Raw genomic sequence first — 27160 nt, forward strand, 5'->3', positions numbered from 1 at the left:
CCACTACTTTGCATATCCTTAACCTTAAGAATGAAGTAAGCACTCACCCATGATTGTCACTTTCATGTGTGTACAAGTTGATAACATCTGCCGCGCCATGTTATTCCAGTAGTCAGTAACAACTGGGACTATATATCTTCGTGTAACTGGTAATAACTGGTTTGGTGGATAAATGCTAAGCCAAGACACTTTGCTAGCAATGCAATCTTAACATAGTTGTTTCCAGTTAGGAAGATTGACGCTGCTATCATAAGATCACCAAGATGTAAACCCGTACTTACTGTATGTTGACTTGACCACTGGTAAGCAATATGAGCATTGCGACACACTACAAGAAAGAAAGAGCAAGTTGTCATGTCAAGCATTATTAGAACAGAATGTGTTGTACATTAGGCCTTTAATACCTACCCAGGATAGCGTGATGCATGACCCTTTCACGTTCTTTGTCATTGACACACATTCTGTGCACATATCACAGCGCTGTATCATGCATTTCTGTGCTAGTTGTAGGAGTTTATTCTTGTAGACCAGTACAACAGTTTCCGTTGAAAGGGATTCTGCACTAAGTTCCACATTTGTAGGGAATGTAGCAGCAGTGGTTGACCCATCTCCTTCTACTGACTGTCTTGCTGTGTTGTGCAAACCAGTGTTGGAGTCGCTGTCTTCAATTCTGTCTTCAGGATCCTCGCACAGGCCTGCCGAGCTGCTCAGAACTGATAGCAGCACACAGTGCATAACAGCAAAATAACAAAAGGTAGAGACCAAATAAAACTGAATTAGGTGTATGCAAGCCAAGACTGATGTTTCTGTAAATGATCCACACTCAGTAGAGCAAATACTTGTTGAGTGAATGGTCGACAGAGGATGATGTCATACACAAAGTGTTCCTCTGTTGTTGAGTCAGGCGTCTATGAATGCTGAATTCTTGCATGCTGGAGGAGGTGAAAGAAAATAATTATGTCCATGTGCAACATACGATTATCAGCAATTACAATATACCATTCACAATGTAGTCTGACTGATTTACCTTTCTGTTATCCTTCCTCCCGGAGAGGTGCACGACGGTATGTCAGACTAGTCCTGATGTGGCACGTCAGTGTTTCCTCTAATGTCTTCAAGAGGGAATACATCTGACATACTGTCATCATCACCTTGTATAATGTGCCTGAAAAATAAAATGATGGTAACAATCAGCATGTAGGTTTAGAATCAAACAGAGCGTGTTCCGTCAGCATATCTGAGATAAGGTAACCGTGCAAAGTACTGGACTTGTCAGGGTTTGTCATGCTGCTAATTTTGACATTACCTGCTAATGTCCAAAAATAGACTTGGAGCTGAGAGTGTACTAGACGTATTTGCTCTGATGGACATTGGTGTGGAGCTGAGAGTGCACTAGATGTATTTGCTCTGATGGACATTGGTGTGGACTGAAGTGGTGGTAATGCTGACTGCACTGGATCCATGGATGACTGGTTTATTTGATTGTCGTACCTGCAATCAGGTGCATACGCTTGTATTATTACATTGCCTGACTGCACTGCATATCACTTCTATCTGGAAGCCCATATGTATTACAACTAGGAATGCAAATACATTAAGGAGTATTCTAGCAACACTACAATGTATATAGTAAGATAAATTAAGATGATTAAGCAGACTAAAAGACTTACATGTTCAACAGGAAAAGTTCCACTTACTCATGAGATTTCACTTGTAGCTGCTGCTTAAGAGCCATCCAGCGATCAAATTCACTGCCAATGGCAATCTGAGTGTGTCCATGTTTAACATCCAGAGCTTTCTTCACTCATTTCTGAGCCGAGAGTGTTACTGACTTTTTGAGCCCTTTGGTCTTGCCGTTGTTCGTGGACAAGGTTGACATGGCGTACCTAACAATTATACCAACTGTGGAAGAATCAATGTGTGTCAATCAAATTTATTGCATGTCCACTGACAGATTTCATTGTTCTTCACCATCGATGTAGTTACTGGGTTTCATACTGATATCAATTATTTGTAGTGATGGTGTTGGAACAGCCAAGATACAATCATGCTAGCAGCAGAGTACCTCAACAAAAGGCATCTGGTCATAGCCCAAGATTAGGCAGCTGACAGGTGTGGTAAACAGTTGCTGCCAAACATATGCCATAAGTCATTACCAACAAATGACTCAATACATGAGACAGCTGTTTTTTATAAGTCAGCTGTACAGCAGAGGAATGGAAAATGAAGAACATTGTCACATAAACTCACACAACAACATGTACTGCACTGTGCATTGGAATTAGTTGTGCTGTGACCGAAATACACTGCCTGGTGGCCAGAATGACAATTATAATGGCATGGTGGAATTCATCTACTCAACTGGATGTTGAGCACCATGTTATTCATCTCCTAACTGTACATGGTAGGAGAGCAGTGTTAACTGTCTCATATGTCTGACTGTACCCAAGTTGTGTATGTAAGAACTTACAATAATCCGTCAGTACTGTGTCCCCTACATTGTGTATATATTCATAGGTATAATGCTCAAATACAATGGGAAGTGCAGCTCGTAAGCAAAGGCAAAAAGCAGGCACATTGGGTTTGTGAGTGCCTGGATAGATATTATTTTGCTGTACCTCTAGTCAGCCACACACATAATGAGATATAACTGAGTTGTACGTGAAGAACTAGTAAGTGCATGCAGATAATGAGATGGGAGCTTTTGCACGTACATTTTGCTGGCTAAAGCAGCTAGACGATACCCCCACAGGAGGTGATATTATGTTGATATTAACCAGCATGAGTAACCACTGTAGCATACCCATAGTTTCATCCTCCCTGGTATGATCTGACCACAAAGTGGGTGGTTGCAAAGTCACCCATCCGCCCCAACCACCCTCTAGCTAGGATTAGACATAGAAACTTCTCCAAACCTGATTACAGCCTCCAGAGGGAAGGTTTAAACAGCTTCACAGCCCCCTCCACCTCTGTAGGAACTAGCACCAATATCCAAAAGTACTGCAAAGCACTAAACAACTATTTATATAGATGCATGGAATCAGGAACAGCCACTGCATAAGGAAGAGTAAACCTGTATGGTGGACATCTGCAATAAACTCTATAACAAAAGGAAGAAATTGCTGTCCAAGGTCAAGAAGAAGCAGGTGCCCAATTGAAAACGCTGTCTCCTTAACTGGAACAAGGTAATAGCAGCTCTAGTGAATTCCTCAAAAACAAACTTCGAGCCCAAATTGGCCACCTATGTACTAGAGGCAATCATTAGTTCTTCTGATCATATGTCTGCAACCTCAAAGGAAGCACCCAGATCTGTTGAGAACTGGAGGTCAAGGATACCACATATAGAAATGCTGGAGATATAAGCAAATGTGCAGGCTGATAGACTCACTGAAAACTGTACCCCTCTGTTCACCCCATCGTTGAATGTGGACTTCCACAGTACCTGCCCCATTTCCATTATATCTAGGTAACAGGTCTTCACTGCTGTCTAAAAGGCCAAAAATACAGGCTGCTGGTCACCCGATAACATCCCAGACCGCATCCTACGTGAACTCAGGCAGGAACTTGCAGCAGCATTAGGTACCCTATTCAACCAAAGCCTGAGTATTGGCTTCATCCCAGCTGAGTGGAGGACAGCCAGTATCACTACTTTACATCAAGGTGGCACGTCCACCATTCCAGATAATTATAGACCCATCAGCCTTAGTAACCAAATCTGCACATCCATGGAATGGCTTATGATGGACCTCAGCAACAAGGACATTGGCAGCCTCCGAACACTTGATGCCACACAGTTCGGCTTCATGAAGGGGAGGTCATGTCAGCTAAATTGGGTATACTTCTTTGAGACAGTCAACAAAGGCACTGCTAAGGAGAAAGATGGTGCAGACTGCCTACCTTGATCTGGCCAAAGCCATTGACACTATTCCACACTCGGGCAAAATAGCTAAACTGTCTCAGCTAGGCATCAATTTATATGTTACCGGATGGGTAGCAAACTGGCTTAGTGGTAGAAGCCATGGTTCAGTCTTAGGGCCTGTGTTATTTGTGATATACTTTTATGAGGTGCAGGAAAAACCAGAGGACTGCAAGCTGGGTGCTGTCATCAATTCACCTAGTCATGTGGAAATCCTCCCAGAGAGTCTCACTATAACAAATCACAGAATGGAAAAAAAACAGTGCTTCAAATGAAACAACTTGACTACAACAGAGAATAGAAGCACTAGGAGCCATGAGCCACAGGAGCAGACTTTATTAAATCCAATAGCACTAAAATCCACCAACATTGGTGGATTTTAGTGCTATTGGATTTAATAAAGTCTGTTCCTGTGGCTCCTAGTGCTTCTATTCTCTGTTGTAGTCACTATGACAAATGACTGGTGCCAGAACCATGGATTCCAGATGAATACCAAAAAAATGCATCATCATCCACTTTGGGGAAGAGTGAGGTCCCAACAGATTTTCACATTACTAACAACATCCTAAGCACGCAATCAGTCGTGAGTGATTTGGGCACCCAGGTTGATAGCAACCATGACATTTGAACACCATGTTGCTTCCGGTGTACGGAAAGCCTTGTACATGGCCCACTTCATAATTAAGGGTATTTCATCCAGGGACAACAAGGTCATAACATTCCTGTATTCTTCCCTTATGGGCGACTTCAACTACCCCACCGTTAACTGGGAAAACTACTCGTGTACCAACTCCTTAGCTCAACGCTTTCTGGAATTCATAAACTCCAGTGCCCTAGATCAACTTATCCACACCCCCACCAGGGGCAACAATATCCTAGACCTAGTCATTACCAACATGAGTGACCGGTATTCCACACCTGAAGTGAACTCCTCCTTAGTCCGATCTGACCATAAGCTTATCACCCTTGATATCCACATCCCGCCCCCACCCCCCATTAAGGAAACCACAGTAAAAAATTTCTCCAAAGCCAGCTTCATGCTTCTTAAGACAGAAGTGGTGAACTTCATGACACCCATGCAGATGGACAGTACAGTTATAAGTGCTGAATCCTACACAAATGCACTCTATAAGCACTTACACGAGTGCATGGATCGTGCTATCCCAAACAGAACCAAGACGCTATCCTCCAAAAAAAGGAAGCCAATCTGGTGGTTCCCTGCCATAAACAAACTCTACAACAGAAGGAAGAAACTGTTGCAAAAGAGAGTAAAATCCCATGAGTGGAGGAGCACCCTGGTCAGCCTCAGTAAGAAGGTGAAATCCCTTATAAGATCCTCCAAAGCTAGCTACGAAAACAAAATTGCCACTAAATCCAAGGACAACCACAAAGCATTCTATAGCTATGTCAAGAATCTAGTTGGCAGCACCCAGATCTGCCATGAGTTACAGCACAAAGGCACGAAAATTACAGAGCCAACTGATATTGCCAACATCCTGGCAGATAGGTTCAGTGCTAACTTTACCCCCCCTAAAGGGCCCATATCTATACAGGAAGAATGCAGAGTCCCTGTAATCACAACTACGCAGGTAAAAGCTGCACTCTCTAAAGCCAAAAACACAGCATCCATGGGACCGGACAACATCCCAGGCTGCATTTTACATGAACTTCAGAACGAACTGGCTCCCCACTTAAGCACCATGTTTAATAATAGCCTCGCATCAGGCTTTGTGCCCACTGAATGGCGCACAGCAACAGTTATCCCACTCCACAAAGGGGGAGCCACCACTGATCCCGGGAACTGTCGACCTATTAGCCTGACGTGCCTGGTCTGCAAGGCCATGGAAAGTATCATCATGGAACTAATAAACAAAGACATTGGTAACCTCCAAACTCTGGATCTCACCCAGTTCGGGTTTGTGAAAGGCAGCTCATGCCTCCTGAACCTGATCGACTTCTTTGAGGCAGTCACCAAAGCCGTGGATGAGGGTAAGGTGGTTCACACAGCCTATCTTGACCTCGCCAAGGCTTTTGACATCACCCATTCTGGAATTATAGCTAAACTCAGTAAACTAGGTATAAATACCTAAGTCACAAGATGGGTTGCTAACTGGCTCACTGACAGAACCCACACTGTAAAAGTTGCAAACTCCAAATCTGACCTCAAACCAGTGACAAGTGGAGTACCACAGGGTTCCATCCTGGGACCTCTCCTGTTTGGTATCTACTTCTCTGAAGTACAGGCTAACACAGAAGGCTCTGGCTAATGGTTTGCAGATGACTGCAAACTAGGAGCCATAGTCAAGTCCCCAAATGATGTGGACATCCTGCAGAAGGGCCTCACTGAGACAGATGCCTGGTGTCAGAGCCATGGCCTCAAGCTCAGTGCCAAAAAGTGCAGTGTCATCCCCTTTGGTAAAAACTCTGTACCCATGAACTCCCACATAGGCAGCAATCTACTTAACACCAAATGCGTGATAAGAGACCTTGGGACCCAGGTGGACAGTAGTCTCTCCTTTGATAGTCACATCGCCACAGTAGTCAGGAAGTCCTTCTACATGGCACACCTCATCATAAAAGGGTTCTTATCCAGGAAAAAAGAGGTAATTGTTCCCCTCTACTCGTCACTCATTAGAACCATTATAGAGTACAACTCTCCTTTTGGAATGTACCTCACAAGACATCTGCAGCAGCTGGAAAGGCCACAGAAGTACCTCATAAAGAGGATTACTGGCCTCAAACAAATGCCCTACACTGACCACCTCAAAAAACTCCAGCTTTACTCCGTAGCATATCGCCTACTCTGAGGTAATTTCTACCTAACATATAAAGCTATGTCAAACCCAGAGCTGTTGGACATGCTACACCTAAAGAAATCCCAATCCCTCCAAGCTACACGCTCTAGGGACCTAAACCTTGTCACCACAATAAACAGGAGACGCTGGAGGGATAGATTCCTGTCCCAGAGACTTCCTATATTCTGGAACAAGCTACCCATCTATGTCAAGCAAAGTTCTTCATTAGCACTTTTCAAGAAAAATCTTGATGAGTGGATGGGAAATAGGAAATACACCACTGGGATCACTTCTGTGTCTTTGCTGGATAGTGGCACAGGAAAATAACTTTCTTGGGTGGCATAAGCTATGGAACCTTGCTGGCTAGGCTTACGTAGGCCCTTGGGCCGATAGCCTAGTACCTACCTATGAACCTATAAGGCCCATTATTGAGTACAGTGCCCCTTTCAGCATGTACTGTGCAAAGCACATGCAGCAGATGTACAGACCAGTGAGGTTCCTCACTAGGAGAATCCAGGGCCTCAAAACATTTACCCTATACAGATAGGCTAAAAGTCCTATCCCTCTAGTCAGTTTCACACAGACTCCTCATAGGTGATGTGTGTCTACAAGGCGGTCATGGAGCCCACCTTGATGGGACTGCTGCATATCCACAAGTCAGGCTCCACTCGAGGAACCGGCACACGCGGCCTCAACCTAGTCAGTGACTTCAAGTATTGTTGGCGGGAGAGATCAGTGTACCACAGACTACCCCCTCTATGGAATAGACTCCCTATCCACATCAGGCAGAGTACCTCTTTACCCTGTTTTTAACCCCAACCTGAATAACTGGAGTGAAAAATGAAAATATACTCCTGGGATTCCCCGTGTGTCCCTGCATGACAGGGACATCGGGTGTAAATTTGTCTAAACATGGGTAAACTCTTGGCTAGGATTAGAATGGCATCAGGGCCAATAGCCTAGTAACCTCCTATGATGCTATGTATCATATGAAGATGTAGAAATTTAGATTATGCAGTACTATGGAAGTGAAGTATCCAGTGCAGACAGTGTAACGTATTAAGCACCACAACAGGATAGAGCAATGGATCTCCAAATTTATTGGGGAAAGCAGTCAAACTGGGAGCAGGTGTTCAGGTTCCATTTATGGAGATTTTGTAGTCTTGAGACAGGAAAACGTGGTAAACGTTCACTTGAATGTGGACATTAAAGTGAAGGAATGGGAAACTATGGAAACAGAGTTAATGCTGAGGAGTGATAGGGCAGTGATTTCCCATGTGATATATGAACAAATGGCACAGGATGAAATGGAAAAGAATGTACCACAAGAAGATGATATATAACTTTCTATACAATTCATGCAGGAAATGGAAAACAGTAAAAGAAAATGAGCTGAAAAAATAGACTGCTGACGGTCAGTATAACCCAGAAATCTGTAAGTTTGATAACAAAAAATGAATGCAGTACTTAGAACTGTTCATAGAGATCCATGGCATGTAACTGAAGTAAATGAGCTATATTACCCATCAACTAAATCAATAACGGAGAAAGTTCTAACACAGAAACATGTGGTAGTGATGGAAAGGAAGGGGAGGTATCACATACCATCATGGAAGTATGAAATATAGGAAACAGTAAAGCAATTAAGACAATTAGTGTCAACGAAAGTAAAAGAATAACAATAAGCAATGTACTGATGTACCACAGATGTTGTTTAGTGAATTGTGGCACAAGGCGAAAGGAATGGAATGACCGACAAGAACAGGAGAAAGAGACATATCTTGGAGATGTATGATGACCCAGTGTAACTTAACAAAGATGCTAAATGGACAGAGCAAGAATAAGACATTTTAGAGACACAGAATATGAAATGTGATGTTGTAAAAGCTTGAGATACTGAGACACAGTTAATATAAGGCTATAGTTAGGACAACCTAGGCACAGATGCAGTCCTTTGACTTCTGGCTAATGGATATTAAATATTTTTGCAAAAAATTTAGCTATGAGTAAAAAATGTTTACATGCAAATCCTGAACAGGCAACAACCTGGCAACCAGGAAAAGCAATGGTCTTGCTTCAGAGGTAACCTGCAAGGTGTAATAATCACCGTTGCCCCATAAATTACCTTGAACAGAGGTATAAATTCTGTAGTGGAATTCTTGCTGATAAAGGTTATGTTGATGCACAAGAATACTCAATTGTGGGAATCATTTGTTGTTAATTAAACTCATGGTGGATAATTGAAAAAAGGGTAAGAATGTATGTATGGCAAGGAGTGACCCTAAAAAAAGCATTGAAAAGTATACTGCAAGCATGTATAAAAGTGCTTATAAATGTATAAGCGAAACATGACACTGATCGACTACATTACAGGGACCATGAAACCTTGGCAGACCACTTGGCGAATTAGCCATGACAAAGGACAATTGATTATTCCAGGGATAGAAAGTCAAAGGGGATATTCCAGTTACCACTTCTAGTTCCTGTTGCCTGAATTCTCTGTGAGATGTCGACTTAACAAATCAGGCCATGCCTAAATAGTATGCTGCGTTAAAACAGCATAGTGTAAAGGCTTATATACTCTGTGAGTGATTTACAACTGTATAGCTCATCAGATGAGTAACTGAAAGCACAACTGCAGGTTGTCAGAACTTTTTCACATGACACAAGAATGACATTTGTGGTTGATAAATGTGCCAAGGCATAATCCATCAACTGGAATGTCGGTAAAAGAATAATGGGCTGCCATGCACACACACACACACACACATACACTTCCTGTTGTAATAAAAATTACCAGTAGTGCAGGGGCAGTGGTAGCACTGTGGGGTCCCCAAACAAATGACAATTCGGGTGGCCTGGAACACTTCCAGTGTAAGAATCATCCTGTTAGTACCAGCCCAGCTAAGCAACCTTTTAGTTCATGCTATACTGTTTTAACGAGATATACACTGAAGGAACTATAGTGACATTGGTTTGTCTATTGTGAGAGGCCTGTGTACCTCTCTATGTTGGAACATCTGAAAGAAGCATATTGACAGCCACTGGCAAGTAGTTGTAGCAATGATTCATTTTAACAACAGTATGTATGAGGCTAGACATAGGTGAATTATTGCCCTAAGCACTGCTTACCACAACCCCATCACAAAACGCTGAGACCACCATTAGTAGTAGCCATTTATGTGACTCCCCTCTTTTCATCATTCTTGACAAGCTAATACTTTATATTCAGTAAGCACTGCTTGATTTCTTCCCAACTTCAGAATATCTGCCTAAATCCTTCATCCTTAAATTTTCAAGGTCTAAGTATTGCTTTCCCCTCGAGTGTTTGGCAGTGCTGTGTACAGACATCAGGCACTTTGAGTGACATTTGTTCTGTAAAAAGCTTCAGTACATAATGTGTTCAGCTCATATCTAATCATGCCTAAAGGTCAGTTCCCTGTGGTTTCTCCTGTCAACCAGGTAAACTTGGGCATGTTGAGGCAGTGTAGTAACTGCCTCATGTACACACACAGCCATCTCCTCTTAACTGCCAACACTTTGACTTGTGAGAGATGCACATATGTACCCAAATTGGAAGCCAAGCACTCCCCAGCCAAGACTGGATTAGCCAGTCAAGAGGAGAAGGATAACACCTGCCCCACACCACATTCAACACATAGCCCTCCAGAACATACACCACCACAACCCTCGCATAGTAACACAAAATATGCACCTACTTTTGGGGAGGCTCTGAATAAAAATCTGCCCAAACAACAGAGACCTTCGAGGCAGAAATGCAAACAACCACCACATCACAGCACAAACCATGAGACACACAGCTCACATAAACAGTGTACCACTCAACCAAAGCCCATAAGGCAAAACAACTTACCCAATACACTAGTCATAGGTGACTGAATAGTAAGGGACACTGATGTCTTACTCCCTAGGTTGAATAACGGAGAAAGGTATGGTCAACTGCCTGTTGGGTGCCAGGATCCACCACATAACTCACGCACTTAGGTCACTCCACAACAGATACAAATATGACTCTGTCATTATCCATGTTGGTGTGAATGCCCTGAGACGTACCTCCATGGACTACATGAAAAGAGACAGAGGAGCTCTCTGATCTTGTAGCCCAGGCAGGTATGACCCTATCTCTGAGTAGCATCCTGCCGTCACCCAGAATGATACCACAGTACAAGTAGAAAATTATTGTCATTCTAAGGGAATCCAGTTTCTGTCTGCCTGGGATGACATGATCGATGAACCTTGATGCTTCACCAGAGATGGCCTGCACTTGTCACCCCAGGGATTCCAGATACTGGCCAAGGCTCTGGCAGTCCTACAGTGCCTTATTTAGGTAATGTCCTAAAGACAAAATTACCAACATAACAGCTACAAGTAAACAAAATGTAATGCTTATGCTACTCAACAATAGAAGTCTAAATCTCAAAATACACCTGCTCGAAGCAATGCTTAAACTGGAGAACATAGACATCTGTGCAGTGACCGAGACCTAGTTCAAGTCTCCAGAAAGTACCCCAGCACTACCAGGCTATAATTCATACCACACCTTTTGGCCCCTAAACCTGGACCGAAGCAGTAAAGGCGGTGGTGTCTTCATATTCATAAAGGATATGCACACCCCCAGACTAGTAGCCCAACATAACGCATCAGAGATACTTCAGGTACAAGTAACACTTGATAAAACTGCAATCCAGGTGGCAGCCTTCTATAGCTCCCCCACCATGTCCCAAAACTCCCACACCACATTGCTAAGTACACTGGAAAATGTTAGGTTACAACCCAATACCCTTATACTGGGAGACTTTAAATACCCCTCCATTAACTGGGAAAATTACTCATGTACCAACACACTTGCTCAACGTTTTCTGGAATTCATTAATTCCAATGCCCTGGACCAACACATTCGTACCCCAAAAGGGGTAGAAACATCCTTGACCTTGTCATTACTAACATGGGTGACCATTGCGCACACCACTAATCAACTCCTCCCTTGTCAGATCTGACCACAAATTAATCTCCGTGGATATCAACATCCCACCCTCACCCCCTCTAAAGGAAACCCCCATAAAGATCTTTTCCAAAGCCAGTCGTGGGATTCTAAAAACTGAGGTGGTTAACTTCATGTAACCTATGCAGATGGAAAATAGGTGCATGACTGCTGAATCATACAACAGTGCACTGTGTGAGCACATGCACAAGTGCATGGAATGGCCATACCAAACAGAACCAAGATGCTCTCCTGCAAAAAAAGGAAGTCAATCTGGTGGCACCCCCCACCATAAACAAACTATACAACAGAAGGAGAAAACTGTTGTAGAAAAGGGTTAAGTCCCAAGACTGGAAAAACTCCTTTGTTAGCCTCTGCAAAAAACTGAGATTCATCATCAAATCCTGTAAGGTTAGCATGAAAACAAAATTGCTGCAGATTCTAAAGACAACCACAAAGCATTATATAGTTATGTCAAGAATCTACATGGCACTACTCAGATCTGCTCTGAATTACAGCACAATGCCAGTACATATACCGAACCAACTGATATTGCCAACATACTGGCTGACAGGTTAAGTGTGAACTTTCACTCCCTAAAGTGCCTATCACAATACCTGAGGAATGCCAAGTCCCTGTTATCATGGCTACACATGTAAAAAATGCACTGTCCAAAGCCAGGAATACAGCTTCCATGGGGCCTGATAATAACCCTGGCTTTGGTGTACATGAATTACAAAGTGAGCTGGCACCGCACCTGAGTACCCTGTTCAATCACAGCCTCATTTCAGGCTTTGTTCCTACCTAATGGTGCACTGCTACATTCATCCCACTCCACAAAGGGGGAGTGACTAGATACCCTTGGAACTACCAGCCTATTAGCCTGATGAGTGTGATATGGAGCCCATCATCATGGACCTTATAAATAAGGACATAGATAATCTCCAAACTCTGTACCCTATGCAGTATGGGTTTGTGAAAGGTAGATCATGCCTGCTGAACCTAATAGACATCTTCGAGTCTGTCGCCAGAACTGTGGATAAGGGCAAGGTAGTTCACACAGCCTACATAGATGTTGCCAAGCCCTTTGACACCACCCCTCACTCAGGAATGAATGAGAGACTCTCAAAACTACGCATAAACCACTATGTAATAAGATGGGCTGCCAACTGGTTCACTGATAGAACCCACACTGTGAAAGTCGTGGACTCCAAATCTGACTACCAAACAGTTACAATTGGTGTCCCACAGGGATCGGTCCTAGGTCCTCTCATGTTTGGCATATACTTCTCTGAAGGTCAAGCCAACACAAAGGGACTCTGGCTGACAAAGTTCGCAGATGGCTAATGTACAACAGACTATCCCTGCACAGGGAATATTAAAATTTTTATACAACTCTGAGGTGTCTTACAAGAGTAAAAGAAACAATGACCCTGTCCTCAAGAGCTGGTATAATAACCTCTTCTTTGTACCTGTAAGCTTCAATTGTGATGCCACACAACTCTAGGCTGAGGGAGATTTTTACAACTATGTACCAGAGACCCAGTGCCTAACACGAATACTGCAGTCATGCTACAGGCAGTAACTCGACCCTGTTTTTAGCCAGCAGCATCAGTTGAGTTGAAGTTTTTGGAAAACTATGTATATAGTGACTTGACATCAGCCCAATGTATTTCAGAGCTATAGACACTTTCCTGCAAAACTCCTGATCTGGTATTCCAGAAAGACCATTTTTCTTTTGTGCAGTAATGCATCATTCCTACATAAGATATGCGAGACTAATTTAAAATAAGTCAATAAATCGGCCAGGGGTGTGTGTCGTCGTCCCCCCCCCCAAATTCTGAAGCAAGGGTGAATACATTTGACATTCGATGAATGTTAATTGCCAACTTAGTTTCTATCTTCAGAAGACCCAAAGTAAGCTAATCATTTGCTAACTGAGTGTAGCAAAATATGTAGAAGGCAAAGCTGAGGAGGAACAAAGCCTCGTGTAAAAAGTGCCTGATGCAAAGTAATGTTATTAAAAGTCAGAGAGGGGAAATGAAAGAGAGGAGAAAAAAGTGGGGAAGAAAAGGAGTAACGTGAAGGTGCATAAATAATTTGCAAAGGTAACGCACCCCTAAGAGATCGAAGCTTGACAGGTGGACATGGGTAGACACCACTTCCTTTAATAAAGGCATCTGACACATAATGTATCTTTTACATTCCCCATTTCAGACTAGGTCCCTATTTGCCTGTACTGAAATTAGTGGATATGTCACACCTCCACACCTCACCATCACCACACATACTCTGTACAATAGTAGTAATCATACCAGACAAGGAGTAATTTCTAGGCAAAAAAAAAATGCCTCGTCACCCACATTACCTGCCTGACTGAAAAAGATAGACACACCAGCTGGTAATTACTCAACATCCTGTGTGTCTCTGTGACACTTTGTAACCAAACTGTCCATGAGGAAATGCTGCAGGTTAGCCAAATATCGAAGCTCTCGACAATTACAAATCACAGGTCCAGAGTTAGGCAGTTACGACTGATGAGTTATACCTGTGCTGTGTGAAAGACCGTGTTACAACTATGACTGTAATGCATAAACTGCAGTGTTAAAAGCTCGCATTATTTTTTAACTGGATCACTAATGGTTTGACAATAATTAGCAAGTTATCCAAAATTATAGTAGAAAACTGCCTAACAAGAACTTTATAAAAGGTCTGAAGTATAAAACAGAAATGCCGGCTCCACGTGGTCTAATTTCAGTCATTACTTATTGTCAGCTAATTTGCCAAAAAACACACATGTATTACCAATGAGCAAAATCGGGACATGTTGGGGTAATGTGTACATCTGAGAAACAGTTCACCCTAATCTGCAGTGTAATACATCGATACTTTAATAAAAAAAAAAAAAAAAAAAAGAAGAAGAAAGAAAAAAAAACCCCAAAGAAAATAAAAAAAATGAGGACTTAATTTGCAGACAATCAGGTCAATGAAGCGGACCTGATTGAGTGCAGAGTACTGACAAATCAAAAGGAGGAGTCATGTAGCATCAACGAGAAGATTGCTTTTCATCTGTAACCGTATGCTGTTCCAGCCGTGTATAACAACAACTGTGTAATTTTTTTACTAAAGCTGTCATCCTTCACAAAATACAAGTTACTTTAGAATGGCACCCACATACGGTGTACAAATAACTGCTTGTCACAGCACGACACCTCTCAACCTCTCAGAGCAAGTAATCTGGACAAAACCATAAGTAAAAGTGGCACAAATGCCCTAAAGACTTTGTAAATATTCCTATCACAAACTTAGAAAGTTGATAGAATAACAGGTTTGGGATTAGCATGCAATTAATGAAGGATATGAAGTGTGAAACGCAATTGGCTGTGATTACTTTCCAACAAACACACGTTTACGAAAAACGTAATAGAAAGTGGAGACTAAAAACTGGACATGCTGCAAAAATCAGTAGTCTTGCGAGGCATGTGACAGGTATGTAGCATTATTTTGCAGCGTAAACAGCTTTTTCTATTCAAAAGTTTGGTCCGTTCCATCTTATCAATGAATACCAGCCGTTTATAACATGGATGCCAATTAGTGAGCTTGTAAAAAAAAAAATAATACATGTCAACAAAATTACATATTCTGGTGTAATATTCAGCAGCAACGCTTCACATATGAAACAACCCATCCATCATGTAGACACACCTGATCTTGTAACATACCGTTGCAGAAATACCTGACTCCTTTTATTTAATTCAGAATGAAAATGGACAAAGAAGAGCTGTATTATGCTTAGCCGGAAGAAAAGACTGATTTGTTTTACTTGTTTAAATCTTTTATTTTTTTAATGTTGTGCAGTGCATTTCATTCATTGATATAGAATTTTTGTAGCAGGTATGCAATTTGGCAAACAGCAGTCACTGCGAGAACGGTTACATTATAATACAACTGCATTTCTGTGCCTTGGATGCTTTTTAGCAAACATTACGATTCTAACAATGTCCTGACTTATTTGAGAATGCAGTTTCTCCCGATCGGATCAAACGGCTAGCACACACAGACACAAATGTTACTGTGCTGGTAATTGGGGAATGAGTGAAAGCATCGAGTAGCAGTAACAGATGCAAAATTTACTGTGCTGGCAATTGTGGAATGAGCGAAAGCATCTAGCAAAATAATTAAATAAGTAACATACGCACTCCAAAACGTATTTGCTGTAAACAAAGTGGCAGAATGCCATTGAAGATGCGTAGCGTTGCACAATGCTGCGTTTCATGAAGCTCTTTTGCAGATGTTATTGCACTTTATAGAAGTTCCTAAGTTAGAATTTACCTGAAAAACACGCATAATGTAGTAGAGAGTACCCTCTGAAGCTGAGAACCAAATAGCTGAGTGGTCTCATTCCTGAGTGAAGTAAAACCGGACCGGGATAAAGGTTTGCAGATTTTTTAAAGAAATAGAATGCCGTGGGTGGGACTGTTGGAACCTCATTAGTGATGTCACAAAAATGGGAGGTCATTTGCTAAGTGGGTGTTACTGTTTGATCTTTGGTCCGAGGCAAGCATGCCATTTTAGCAACGAGATAGTGTCCCTTTAAGATTCATTCTATTCTGTCTGTTGCCACATCTTCAGCCTTTTGGTCAAAACTTCTCATTGATGAAATTTGTGCAGCCACTACTTGGTCAAACCACCGTACCTTTATATTGCATTACAAACTAGGCATTTTCTCCAGGAACAGAGCTTCCTTTGGTTCTGTTGTGCTCCGGATTATCCTTCCTTGAGAGCCTCCCAAGTTCTTCTGTAGCTGGGGACTCTGATGTTGCCTTCATTTGTTCTTCAACCTGTGAGACAGATAAATAAGTTAGGTACTCACTATAATGTTCCATCTGTGTTGTTGCCTCTCATTTGCACTTCAACTTTCCCTCCCTCCATCCCCCTACCTTTGGAAGGCCCTAACGGAATTATTTGGAAAAATACTTCATTGCTGTTTGAGCTCTTGAAGTATTCCTTTCTGACTTGCCCTGTTGTCTTTGGGCGATTTATTCTTGCTTGCATGATTACATTATATATAGTGATGCAGTAAATTCGATCTAAGGGATTTGGAGCAGAAGAGCATTGTGGGTAAGAAGGAACTCCGATGTCTGAGCCTGGAGCTTTGGTATGTGGCCGAGCCTGATCCGATCCTCGTATCTAAACTCACAGATTGAAGAGCAAATGACAGGCAGCAACACAGATGGAATGTTGTGGTGAGTACTTAACTTCTTTTTCAGCACTAATCTGGGTCTTTCCTTTTAGGTTACAGATGTAACTAAAGAACACCTTATGGTTGTCCTTAGTTGAGGAATATAATTTGGATTCTTAGATTGCTTTGGAGGACTTCACAAGAAGTCTTATTTGCTTGTTTAAGCTGAGGAGGGAGTGCTTCCAGTTTACGGCTTGCTCCCTCTTACTCTTAGCAATTTCTTCTCTTATTGTAAGCCAGTTAATGGCAGTTGTCCGCCAGGCAGGTTTGCTCTTCCTTGAGTAGCTTTGTTTTGGTTCTGTCATGTATGGCTGAGTTAATGCAGTTATACAGGTGTTTGCAGAGTTCTACACATGCATTATACATAGTTGCCAGTTCCATCTGAGGGGGTAGGTGCAGTGAACCTATTTATGTCATCCTGTAAGAGGTTATAATCTGCTCTGTAGACGTTTTTTAGGTTAGTTGCTGTTGGGGGGGGGTCAGGTGTGATAGTTACTTCGAATGAGACTGATTTGTGGTCAGATCTCACCAGGGAAGACCTCACAGTGGGGGAGGGTGCTACAGTGGTCCCCCATGTTTGTAAACACCAGATCTGGGATGTTAGCACCCCTTGTGGGGGTGTCAACCAGCTGGTCTTGGGCATTTGAGTTAATGAAGTTGAGGAGCCTTTGGGCAAGTGAGTTTGTGCACAAGTAATTTACCCAGTCAATGGATGGGTAAAGAAATACACAAATGCCCTGTATAACCAACTAAGCAACTGTAAAAACTTGGCTGTACCTGACCGGATCAAAACCAGGTCCTCCTGAAAAAACAGGCCACCCTGGTGGATCTCAAGTAGAAATAGGTTATACAACAAAAGGAAGAAATTGACATCTAAGAAAAAGAGGGAAGTTAATTAGCAGAAGAATACCCTCCACAGCTAGAACAAGCAAATCGGATATCTTGTAAAGTCCTCTAAAGCTAGTTACAAAGCTAAATTAGCATCCCTAGCTAAGGATAATCATAAAGCACTCTTTAGCTATGTCCCAAATCTAAAAGGAAATGCCCAATTATGTGCCAAACTTACAGTGGACGGTATCTCTCATACTGAACCTGAAGAAATTTCCAACCTGCTAGCTGACAGATTTGGCAATAACTTCACCTCCCTGTCCCCACCAGCCATACCCTATAGCATACCTGAAACCAGTCTTCTAATTAGTATCTCTAAAGAGCAGGTCATATCCATGCTGTACAAGGCCAAAAACATGGCCTCTATGGGACTAGATAACATCCCAGGCTGCTTACTAAACAATCTAAAATAAGGCCTAGCAGAACGACTTGGCATTCTCTTTAACCTCAGCCTGAGCACTGACTTTGTTCCAGAAGAGTGGAGAATATCAACAGTAATCACCTTGAACAAAGGGGGTCCATCATCCGACCCTGGAAACTATAGACCCATAAGCCTAACCAGCCTCATCTGCAAGGCCATGGAAAAAATCAACATGGACCTTCTCAACAAGGACATAGGTGACCTTCAAACTCTTTATCTGAGCCAGTTTGGCTTTGTTAGGGGTAGATCATGCTTACTGAAACTGGTGGACTTCTTTGAGAATGTCATCAAAGCCCTAGATGAATACAAACAGGCAAAAGTAGATGGCCTATAGCTTACCAAGTTCACTGATGATTGCAAACTGGGTGCAATCATTGAGTCCCTAAATGATGTTAATATATTACAAAAGGGGCTAACACAAACAAATGATTGGTGGTAAAGCCACAGGCTAAAACTAAATGCAAAAAAAATGCATTATCTCCTTTGGCAAAGAGAAAGTCCCTGCAAAACTGTTTCTGAAGGGAGTTTTTTTCACCTGTGACTTGCTCATAAACAAGCAAGTCTTCCTTGGTATCTCAACTTTGTGCTGGAAAAGTTAACGATATCTTTAATTTGAGCCTTCTCATCAGACAAATTTAAGGTTCATCAAATGGAAAGCTGTACTGATCATTGGTCTGATATCTTCAAGAAGAGTATCAGAGTTGCAAGCTCTCATGGGTGAGCCTTATCTGATTTTCCATGTGGATAGGGTCACATAAAGAACAAATCCGCCATTTATGCCCAAAGTGGTTTCAGAGTTTACTTTGAATCAAGCCATCAATCCCCAGTTCTCTATCCAGATTCTCATAACCAGTCAGGAGATTATTCATACTCAACATGCATAGGGAATCGGCTGTTTATTTCTTATGGTGGGACAAAGAAAAGACAACCTATGTCCAAGCAGACTGCCTGTAGGTTGTTGTCCTCAGCTATTGCCTTTTTGTTATACCCACCATGGTAAGTCTATTCCAGGCAGTTCCACAACACATTCTACTTGTGCCTTGGCTTCATTGATGGCATGCAGGAAAGGCGTGGACTCTGAAAGCATTCTAGAGAGACCTAAATGGTCCTCTGGACATAAATTTGTGAAGCACTACAACTGGAGTTCTTTCTGTAGGTCACAGACAGGCTTTACCAGAACCTTTTTCTGGGGATTCATTGATTCATATCCTATCTCCTCCCAGGTTGGATAGGCTTTGATCATCAAACCACTCGGCCTAAAGGCAACTACAACAGTGAAAATGATAAACATGGTACAGTACTTCACAATAACAGTAGATGTTCAAATTCCTCAGTGCTTCAGTAGCCGCACACGCCCTCCACCTACTTCTTTATATAGTTTCTGGTTGGGATATATTGGGTTTTCTATACTCTATCAATGTGTGTTTACTGTACTAGCCACTGATGAATGTAATCAAATGACTGAACAAAATATCCTTTCAACTCTATTATTTATTGTAACACACTGTGCTCCTTATAGTATGTTTACATTTTGCTCCTTTCTCGGCCTTAAAACTGTACTTTATTAACTTTTGACTCTGTACTGTACTTTATTAAAGTGTATTGTATTTACTGTATTTGCTATACTAATCTTTGTGGAGCTTTTCTTCCCAGGCCTCCATTGAAAATGGGATGCATGCCCAGACGAACTTTCCCAGTAAACAAATGTAGGATGCTTGCCCAGTCGGAATTTCCCGGTAAACAAATGTAAAATAAATATAAAGAATTTTTGTTATTATATTTTTTTCAGTTTATGGATGAATATGCTCCTTATTTCCATGTGTGCAAAAAGGTTTTGACATTTGCTGCACTCTGACTGCTGATTTCCTTCGACTGGGCTGTCCCATCAGCAGTCAGAGTGAAGGTATGAGAGGGAGCCAGAGCTTTGTGAAGCTGGCCGGTTGTATCCTGGGCAGGATGCAACCCATATTGCCAGAAGGCTACTGTATCAGTGGGGAATTCGAACATCAATTATTTTTGGTAAGTACAACTCACACAACTATGCTTTCTCAATAATCCTCTATTAAAGTGAGATCTGAAGTAGTTACTTCATTTGCTCTGCAACCTGTGGGTATTGGATCCGACCTCGGATCCGAGCCGGCAGCTTTCCAAGCTACAAGATCCGAGCTCCTAGCTCCTCCCCCTACCCATAATCCCCTGCTACATGCTGTATTACCTCAGATCGTTATTTTGCCGTGGCTGAAGCAGCTACCTTTGAGGAGCTCCTTGGTTTTTGGTGAGATCGTTACCTTTCTTAAACTTTTTTCTCAACTGGGAAGATTGTATTTTTTAGTGTACGTGTGAGTAGTATCCCTGGGTTTTTTTAGTCGTAGTTTAGATACTTGTCATTTTTTTTTTTTTAGAGTTAGTTGTTTTTCTGTGTGACACCCCTCCCCCCTTAGTGTTTGGGTGTGCATGTGTGAGTGTTAGTCAAAATGGCTGAAGGGCTCAAAGCTGTTTTTTCAAAGTGTACTGAGTGTGGCAATAAGCTTTCTCTGGCTGATGGCCACACTCAGTACGTTTTATGCCTGGGGGTGGCCCATTTATCAACGCCTTGCCCAATATGTGCGGCCTTTAACCCCCGGGCACTTGGGGACAGGAAGAATAAGCTGATCCTGGCGGGCTTGCTTCCCCAGGAATCGGCTTCTTCTTCCTCTCCCGCTCAGGCTGCCTCGGCAGCCCCGGTGCCTTCTGCGCCCCCTGCTCAACTGGGGACTCAACCTCCCTCTTTGGGTTTGAGCTCGAGGGAGTCTGGTGCCTCTTCCTCCAAAGAGAAGAGGCACAAGGACAAAGAAGGGCACAAGTCTCAGAAAAGGCGGGCTGAGACTCAGCCCTCAGCCCCGCCATCTAATCTGGCTAGGTCTCCCTCGAGGGTCTCCGGATCCTCCCCCTCTCGGTGCCATTCGTCCTGTTTTTCGCCGGAGGAGGAGTATCAGTCTCCCTCGGGGTCGTCGAGGCGGCCCTCCCGGCCCACCTCGATGACTTCTTCTAGGTCGACCAGAAGCCTCACCGACACGGACATGGATCGGATGATGCGTCGATTCATACAGACCCAAATGCAGATGGGGGTGCTCTTGCCCCCCCCCCCCCTGGGGAGGAGTGCGGCCCCCATTTTTGCTCCGTTCACTCCATCTCCGACTTGTTTTCGGGTCTCGGAGTCATCGGATCCAGGCCCTTTCGCAGCCGGGGATTCGTCGGCGCCGATAGAGCTTTGTGAAGCTGGCTGGTTGTATCCTGGGCAGGATGCAACCCATATTGCCAAAAGGCTACTGTATCAGTGGGGAATTCGAACATCAATTATTTTTGGTAAGTACAACTCACACAACTATACTTTCTCAATAATCCTCTATTAAAGTGAGTTCTCTTATAACTTTGCTTTCCCATTGTCTTTTCAAATATATTAAGTAATGCCATTTTTTAAGACAAACAGCTGTACTTCTATACTAATATGATAAGTTATGCACAGCTGTCATCTTCAGTATCTAATAAGTTCTTCAGAAAATTAAAAAAAAAAATTCTTTTCCAGTTTACTGAAGAACTCTTTAATATGTTTGGATTCATTTATCCCTTTGAAAATAAATTTACACAAATTTATTTATTACTTTACAGTGGGCTGATTTGCACTTCCCTTTCTGCAATCATGGAAAACGTACTGTTATGAGAACAGTATTGAAGCTTGGCCCAAATAATGGACGGAACTTTTACGTTTGCCCTTTAGGACGGGAAAAACAGTGTAATTTTTTTCAGTGGGCTGAGAATGGATCTGGAACCACAGCCAGTCCTGGACGCTGATGTCCCTATTCATGTACACTTTGATCTCATTGGACAAAAAGTTGAACTGTTTGTGAGCATGTACATTTTGCTTCAGTTTTATTTTATTATTTTGTAAAATCAATAATTAAATCTATAAATGTTATTAAATGTATTTACAACGAAATACATCTTAAAAAACAACTCACATTGGTAATGCTGATGTATTATGATTGCTGCAAACTCTAGAGAAATCATTGTATTAAATCATTTCTCTTGTGATAAACTTTGTTGTATTTTCTCATTTACCAGATGAAATATAGTATATGTTTATCTTATTTGTTAGCACTATTTAGTATGTAATATTTTATTTTCATTTACAGTTACAGGGTAAACTTGTATAATTTTAACTTAATAGCAAATCATATTGACTCAGATCACATTTCGTTGTGTACTGATAGACCAGAGACAGGAAGCTGTTTTCTTGCATTTAAGACAAGTATTTGTTAGTGTTGACTGTGATGTTGTAATTGTGGTGCTCTGTACAGTAGGTTGTAAATGTAATTATAAAGTACAATGACTGTTTTTAATTTCAATACCCATTAGTGTGAGTCACAGAATAACTAGACTGAATGAGCAAAAATGTGGAGTCTTTCTCAGTGTAGTGATATTTGTATTTACTTGTGTTGGTTTTATAGGTTCACAGGTAAAAAACGCACTCTCCAAAGCTAAGAATACAGTATCCATGGGACCAGATGACATCCCGGGCTGTGTACTACATGGACTACAGTATGAACTAGCATCTCACCTAAGTGTCATGTTTAATCATAGCCTCACCTAAGGTTTCGTGCCCACTGAGTGGCACAGAGCTACAGTTATCCCACTCCACAAGGGGGGATCTACCTTGGATCCTGGAAACTACCGTCCCATCAGTCTGACAAGCCTTATCTGCAAGGCCATGGAGCGTATTATCATGGAACTTATAAACAAAGACATTGGCAACCTTCAAACATTGGACCCCACCCAGTTTGGGTTCCTGAAGGGCCGATCTTGTCTCCTGAACCTGATTGACTTCTTCAAATCAGTCTCCAGAGCCATGGACAAGGGTAAGGTGGTCCACACAGCCTATCTAGACCTTGCCAAGGCCTTTGACACCATCCCCCACTCTGGAATCATAGATAAACGTACTAAGCTGAGAATTAATCCCTACATCACCCAATGAGTTGCCAACTGGCTTACTGACAGAACCCACACTGTAAAAGTAGCTGACTCCAAATCAAGATCCAGACAAGTGACAACTGGAGTACCTCGGGGTTCAGTCCTGGGACCTCTCTTGTTTGGCATCTACTTCTCTGAAGTACAGGCCAACACTAAGGGACTCTGGCTAACAAAGTTCGCAGATGACTGCAAACTGGGAGCCATTATTGAATCCCCAAATGATGTGGATACTCTACAAAAGGGCCTTACAGAAACAGATGCTTGGTGCCAGAGCTATGGGCTCAAGCTCAATGCCAAGAAATGTATAGTTATCCCCTTTGGGAAAAACCATGTACCCATGAATTACCACATAGGTGGCAGGATGCTAAACACTGAAAGTGTGATGAGACTTAGGGGCACAGGTGGACAGTGGTCTCACCTTCGATAACCACATCGCCACAACAGTCAGGAAATCCTTCTATGTGGCACACCTCATCACTAAGGGCTTTTCATCCAGAAAAAAGAAGGTCATTGTCCCACTGTACTCATCCCTCATTAGACCCATTACAGAATACAACACCCTGTTTGGTATGTACCTATCAAGACATCTGCAACAACTGGAAAGGCCACAGAAATACCTCACTAAAAGAATCACAGGCCTAAAGCAGATGCCCTTCACTGACCACCTTAAAAAACTCCAGCTATACTCTGTCGCATATCGTCTACTCAGAAGCGATCTCTGCTTAACATACAATGCCATGTCAAACCCAGAGCTGTTGTACATGCTACACTTAAAGAAATCCCAATATCTCAGAGCCACACGCTCCAGGGATCTAAACCTTGTCATCACAATAAACAAAACATGCTGAAGGGATGGGTTCCTGACCCAGAGACTCCCCAGACTCTGGAATAGATTGCCCATACATGTCAAGCAGAGTGCCTCTTTGGCCCTCTTCAAAAGGAACCTTGATGATTGAATGGGAGAAAGGAAATTCACCCCAGGGATCATGTCAGTCGCCCTGCTAGACAGGGGTCCAGGGAAGTAAATAGTGTGGGAAGAAATAGCCAGTGAATTGTTATGGCTAGGCTTGTATAGGCCCTAAAGCTGATAGCCTAGTACCAACCTATGAATCTATGAATAGTTAAGTGCTAGGCTAGTTGCCCTTGCAGGCTATTTAATGCCTAGCTGAGTTCCCTTTTTGTGCTCTACTTAACCCATCCCATTTGGTTGGAGATCGGCCTTAACCACCCCCATAATCGATAATTTTATGTTACTCCTAATGAGAATAACTGGGATCATACCAGAGATAATTGTAGAGGACCTATGCATGGTATGAAGCATTTAGGAGCTGCCTAGTAGTACAAGGGGCAGTCCTGGGGTAACTTGTCCGTTTTCCATCCATAGTTCCAAGTTGCACTTGAATATAGACAGGGATGTGGATGGGAAGTCTATTCCAGATTAGCGATATCCTCTGTGAGATAATACTGGTCCCTCCAAAGAGTTCTGTTGATGTTGCAGAAGAGATTTAGATCCCTAGACCAAGTAATTCTGATGCTTTTTGACTTGCTGATGTGCAGTAAATGGGATGTAAAATAAATTAATTGTAATTAATTATTTAATAAAAAATGCACACAGACGTTTCAGTAACACTCTTAAAACTACAGTGCAGCTGTGTTAACCTGCATAACTTTTTATTCTGACATTTGTCTCATGTATATTTAAAAAGAAGAAAGAAACTTATCCATCTTCAGTAAGAGGTGTGTGGCCACAGTTCCCTCTTGTGCAGCTACAGATGTTACCACCCGTATACTGTTCCCACTTTCTGTATGTTGTGCCCTGTATATCAAAAGTTTATTTTCTTTTCTACATTGAGGATGAAGCTGTTTGTTTAGTTCCTCGTAGCTTGCATTTTGTCCAGTTTTTTTAATAGTACAACAGTGGCTGGAAAGAATACTGTAGCTGTAGCAATAGCTTCCAGTAGTTGAGGAAAAAAATAAATCAAATGTACTCAGAGGTGATTAAAACAAATGAAATATTGAAGGAATATATCAACTCAAATAAAAGGCAGGAAAATAGAAGCTTTAACTAGCTATTCAAATGAACTGAGGAAACTGTAAAAATCAGAGTGTGAATGAAGAAAAGACTGTCTCAACTTTTCAAGAAGAGGTGTTTCAAAGAGTTAGAAGACGGAGAAAACAATGTTGTGCTGTACCAGAGAAAGTGATGACACAGACCGCATTAATTTTATGAAAGCACAAATAAGAAAATGGATTGTTGCTCCACAGCTGGATTTCTTAGTTGAAAGGGCACATTGAGTGTATGCTCCAAACCTGGCCTTGAGAAAGTAGCCAATACCTATATTAGTAAAGATGCAATCATACCAGCAGAACGGGTTAATCCTGAGAAAATTGTGCCAGAATGAAAAAAGTGGTAAAAATGGAGATGAGTGTTTGTGGAAAATGATTACTCATTGCATCAGTCAGGGAATGTTGAAGGGAAGGTGGGAGATTTAAGCTGCATTATGTAGCTGTCTTAAGAGTATTGTCTTCCTGGAGGATCAAATACATGTTTAGAAGCATAACAAACTAAGTAGGAAAAAAGGTTTATCAAAAGATGAGCCAGCAAGCAGAAGGGGGGACTGTGCTTTTCAATCTTCTGACAATAAAACTCAGAGAGAGACTTTGCTAGTGAAACCCTATCTATTGTTCCAAAGGAAGAAGCCAAAGAGACTGGAAAAAAAACAATGGAGAATCAAGAGTACCTTAGACTTGAACCAGTTTTGTGTTGAGAGATGGAGATGATCAGGAAGAAGACCAGCAACACTTAAATTGGTGAATAAATAGGAGACTATAAAGCAGCAATCATATTTGTGAACTATAGCTTTGCAAGAAAAAGTAGCTGAGGAACACAGGAATTTTGCTGACTTTGTTAAACTTGTGGGTGGACTTTTAAGAATATACCCACTTCATTAATGTTTAGAAGGAAATTGAAGTATATAAACATTTCCTTTTGTGTGTGTGTGTGTGTGTGTGTGTGTGTGTATATATATATATATATATATATATATATATATATATATATATATATATATGTATATATGTCTAGCTATATATTTATATGTATATATATATATATATATATATATATATATATATATATATATATATATATATATATACACACACACACACACACACACAATGGTGCAGTCATGGGGAGAGCCTTTTCAATGACTGTTGTACATATTAAGCAAGTGCTTTTTCATAGTCGTAAGAAAAATAGGCTGTACACTATAATTAGATGAGAAATGTGCGTTTATATCACGTTATCTAAATCTTGCTACATCGAATCACTAAAGGTCGACCTCTAGTGATCGATGTAGTAAAACATCGAGTAACACTTAAAAAAAGAAAAAGCAGACAAAAATAAAAACTAGCGTAGGCAGAGGTGCACACCCCCACTACTTAAATATTCTAACTCCTAGAACGCACCACATTGAGGTAAACGGAAATCTCCCCCTACGGAGATTTCCGTTTACCTGCACGATGTTCTGCGCTTTCAATGTTGTGGTGCCGACAGTATCAGCTTCGATATTGCTGGCTTTCGACATTGTGAAGTAGACCCAGAAATGTTGGGCAGAAGCAAGCTTAACTTAATATAATGATGTGATCTTGGGCTACTGGAGTGGATGTAGGATGTAAAAGTGTTCTGATTATGTTATATGTAGAATTAAGATAATCTCCATTGTTTTTACAAGGGTGGCTGTCTAGATTAATGCCCTTGGTTAAGTTTCTTTCATCTGCAATTTCCTTTAGCAAATGCTGTTAGTTGAAGGCATGGTTTGCAGCTGAAAGCAGTGTCCTGAGGAAATTTGCATAGACTTATTCATACATCTACAGCGCTACCTTT

General features: G+C 41.8%; 1 protein-coding gene across 2 annotated transcripts in view; it reads left to right on the forward strand.

Annotated features, from left to right (window-relative positions):
* The window catches only part of NEIL3 (nei like DNA glycosylase 3), a 622290-nt gene extending 599951 nt beyond the window's left edge, over positions 1–22339 (forward strand). The window contains exon 9 of one of the 2 annotated variants that reach the window (XM_044062525.1): positions 21913–21986. In XM_044062525.1, coding sequence (XP_043918460.1) covers positions 21913–21964 — 52 coding nt within the window. In that variant the 3' untranslated portion in view covers positions 21965–21986. Of the gene's footprint in view, positions 1–21912 lie in introns of both variants that reach the window. The other variant, XM_044062524.1, reaches the window with a different exon arrangement.
* The last annotated feature ends 4821 nt before the right edge of the window (positions 22340–27160 follow it).

Source organism: Protopterus annectens, chromosome 2.part1 (genome assembly GCF_019279795.1).
Source record: "Protopterus annectens isolate FY-2018-M chromosome 2.part1, PAN1.0, whole genome shotgun sequence".
NCBI classification, from domain to species: domain Eukaryota; kingdom Metazoa; phylum Chordata; order Ceratodontiformes; family Protopteridae; genus Protopterus; species Protopterus annectens.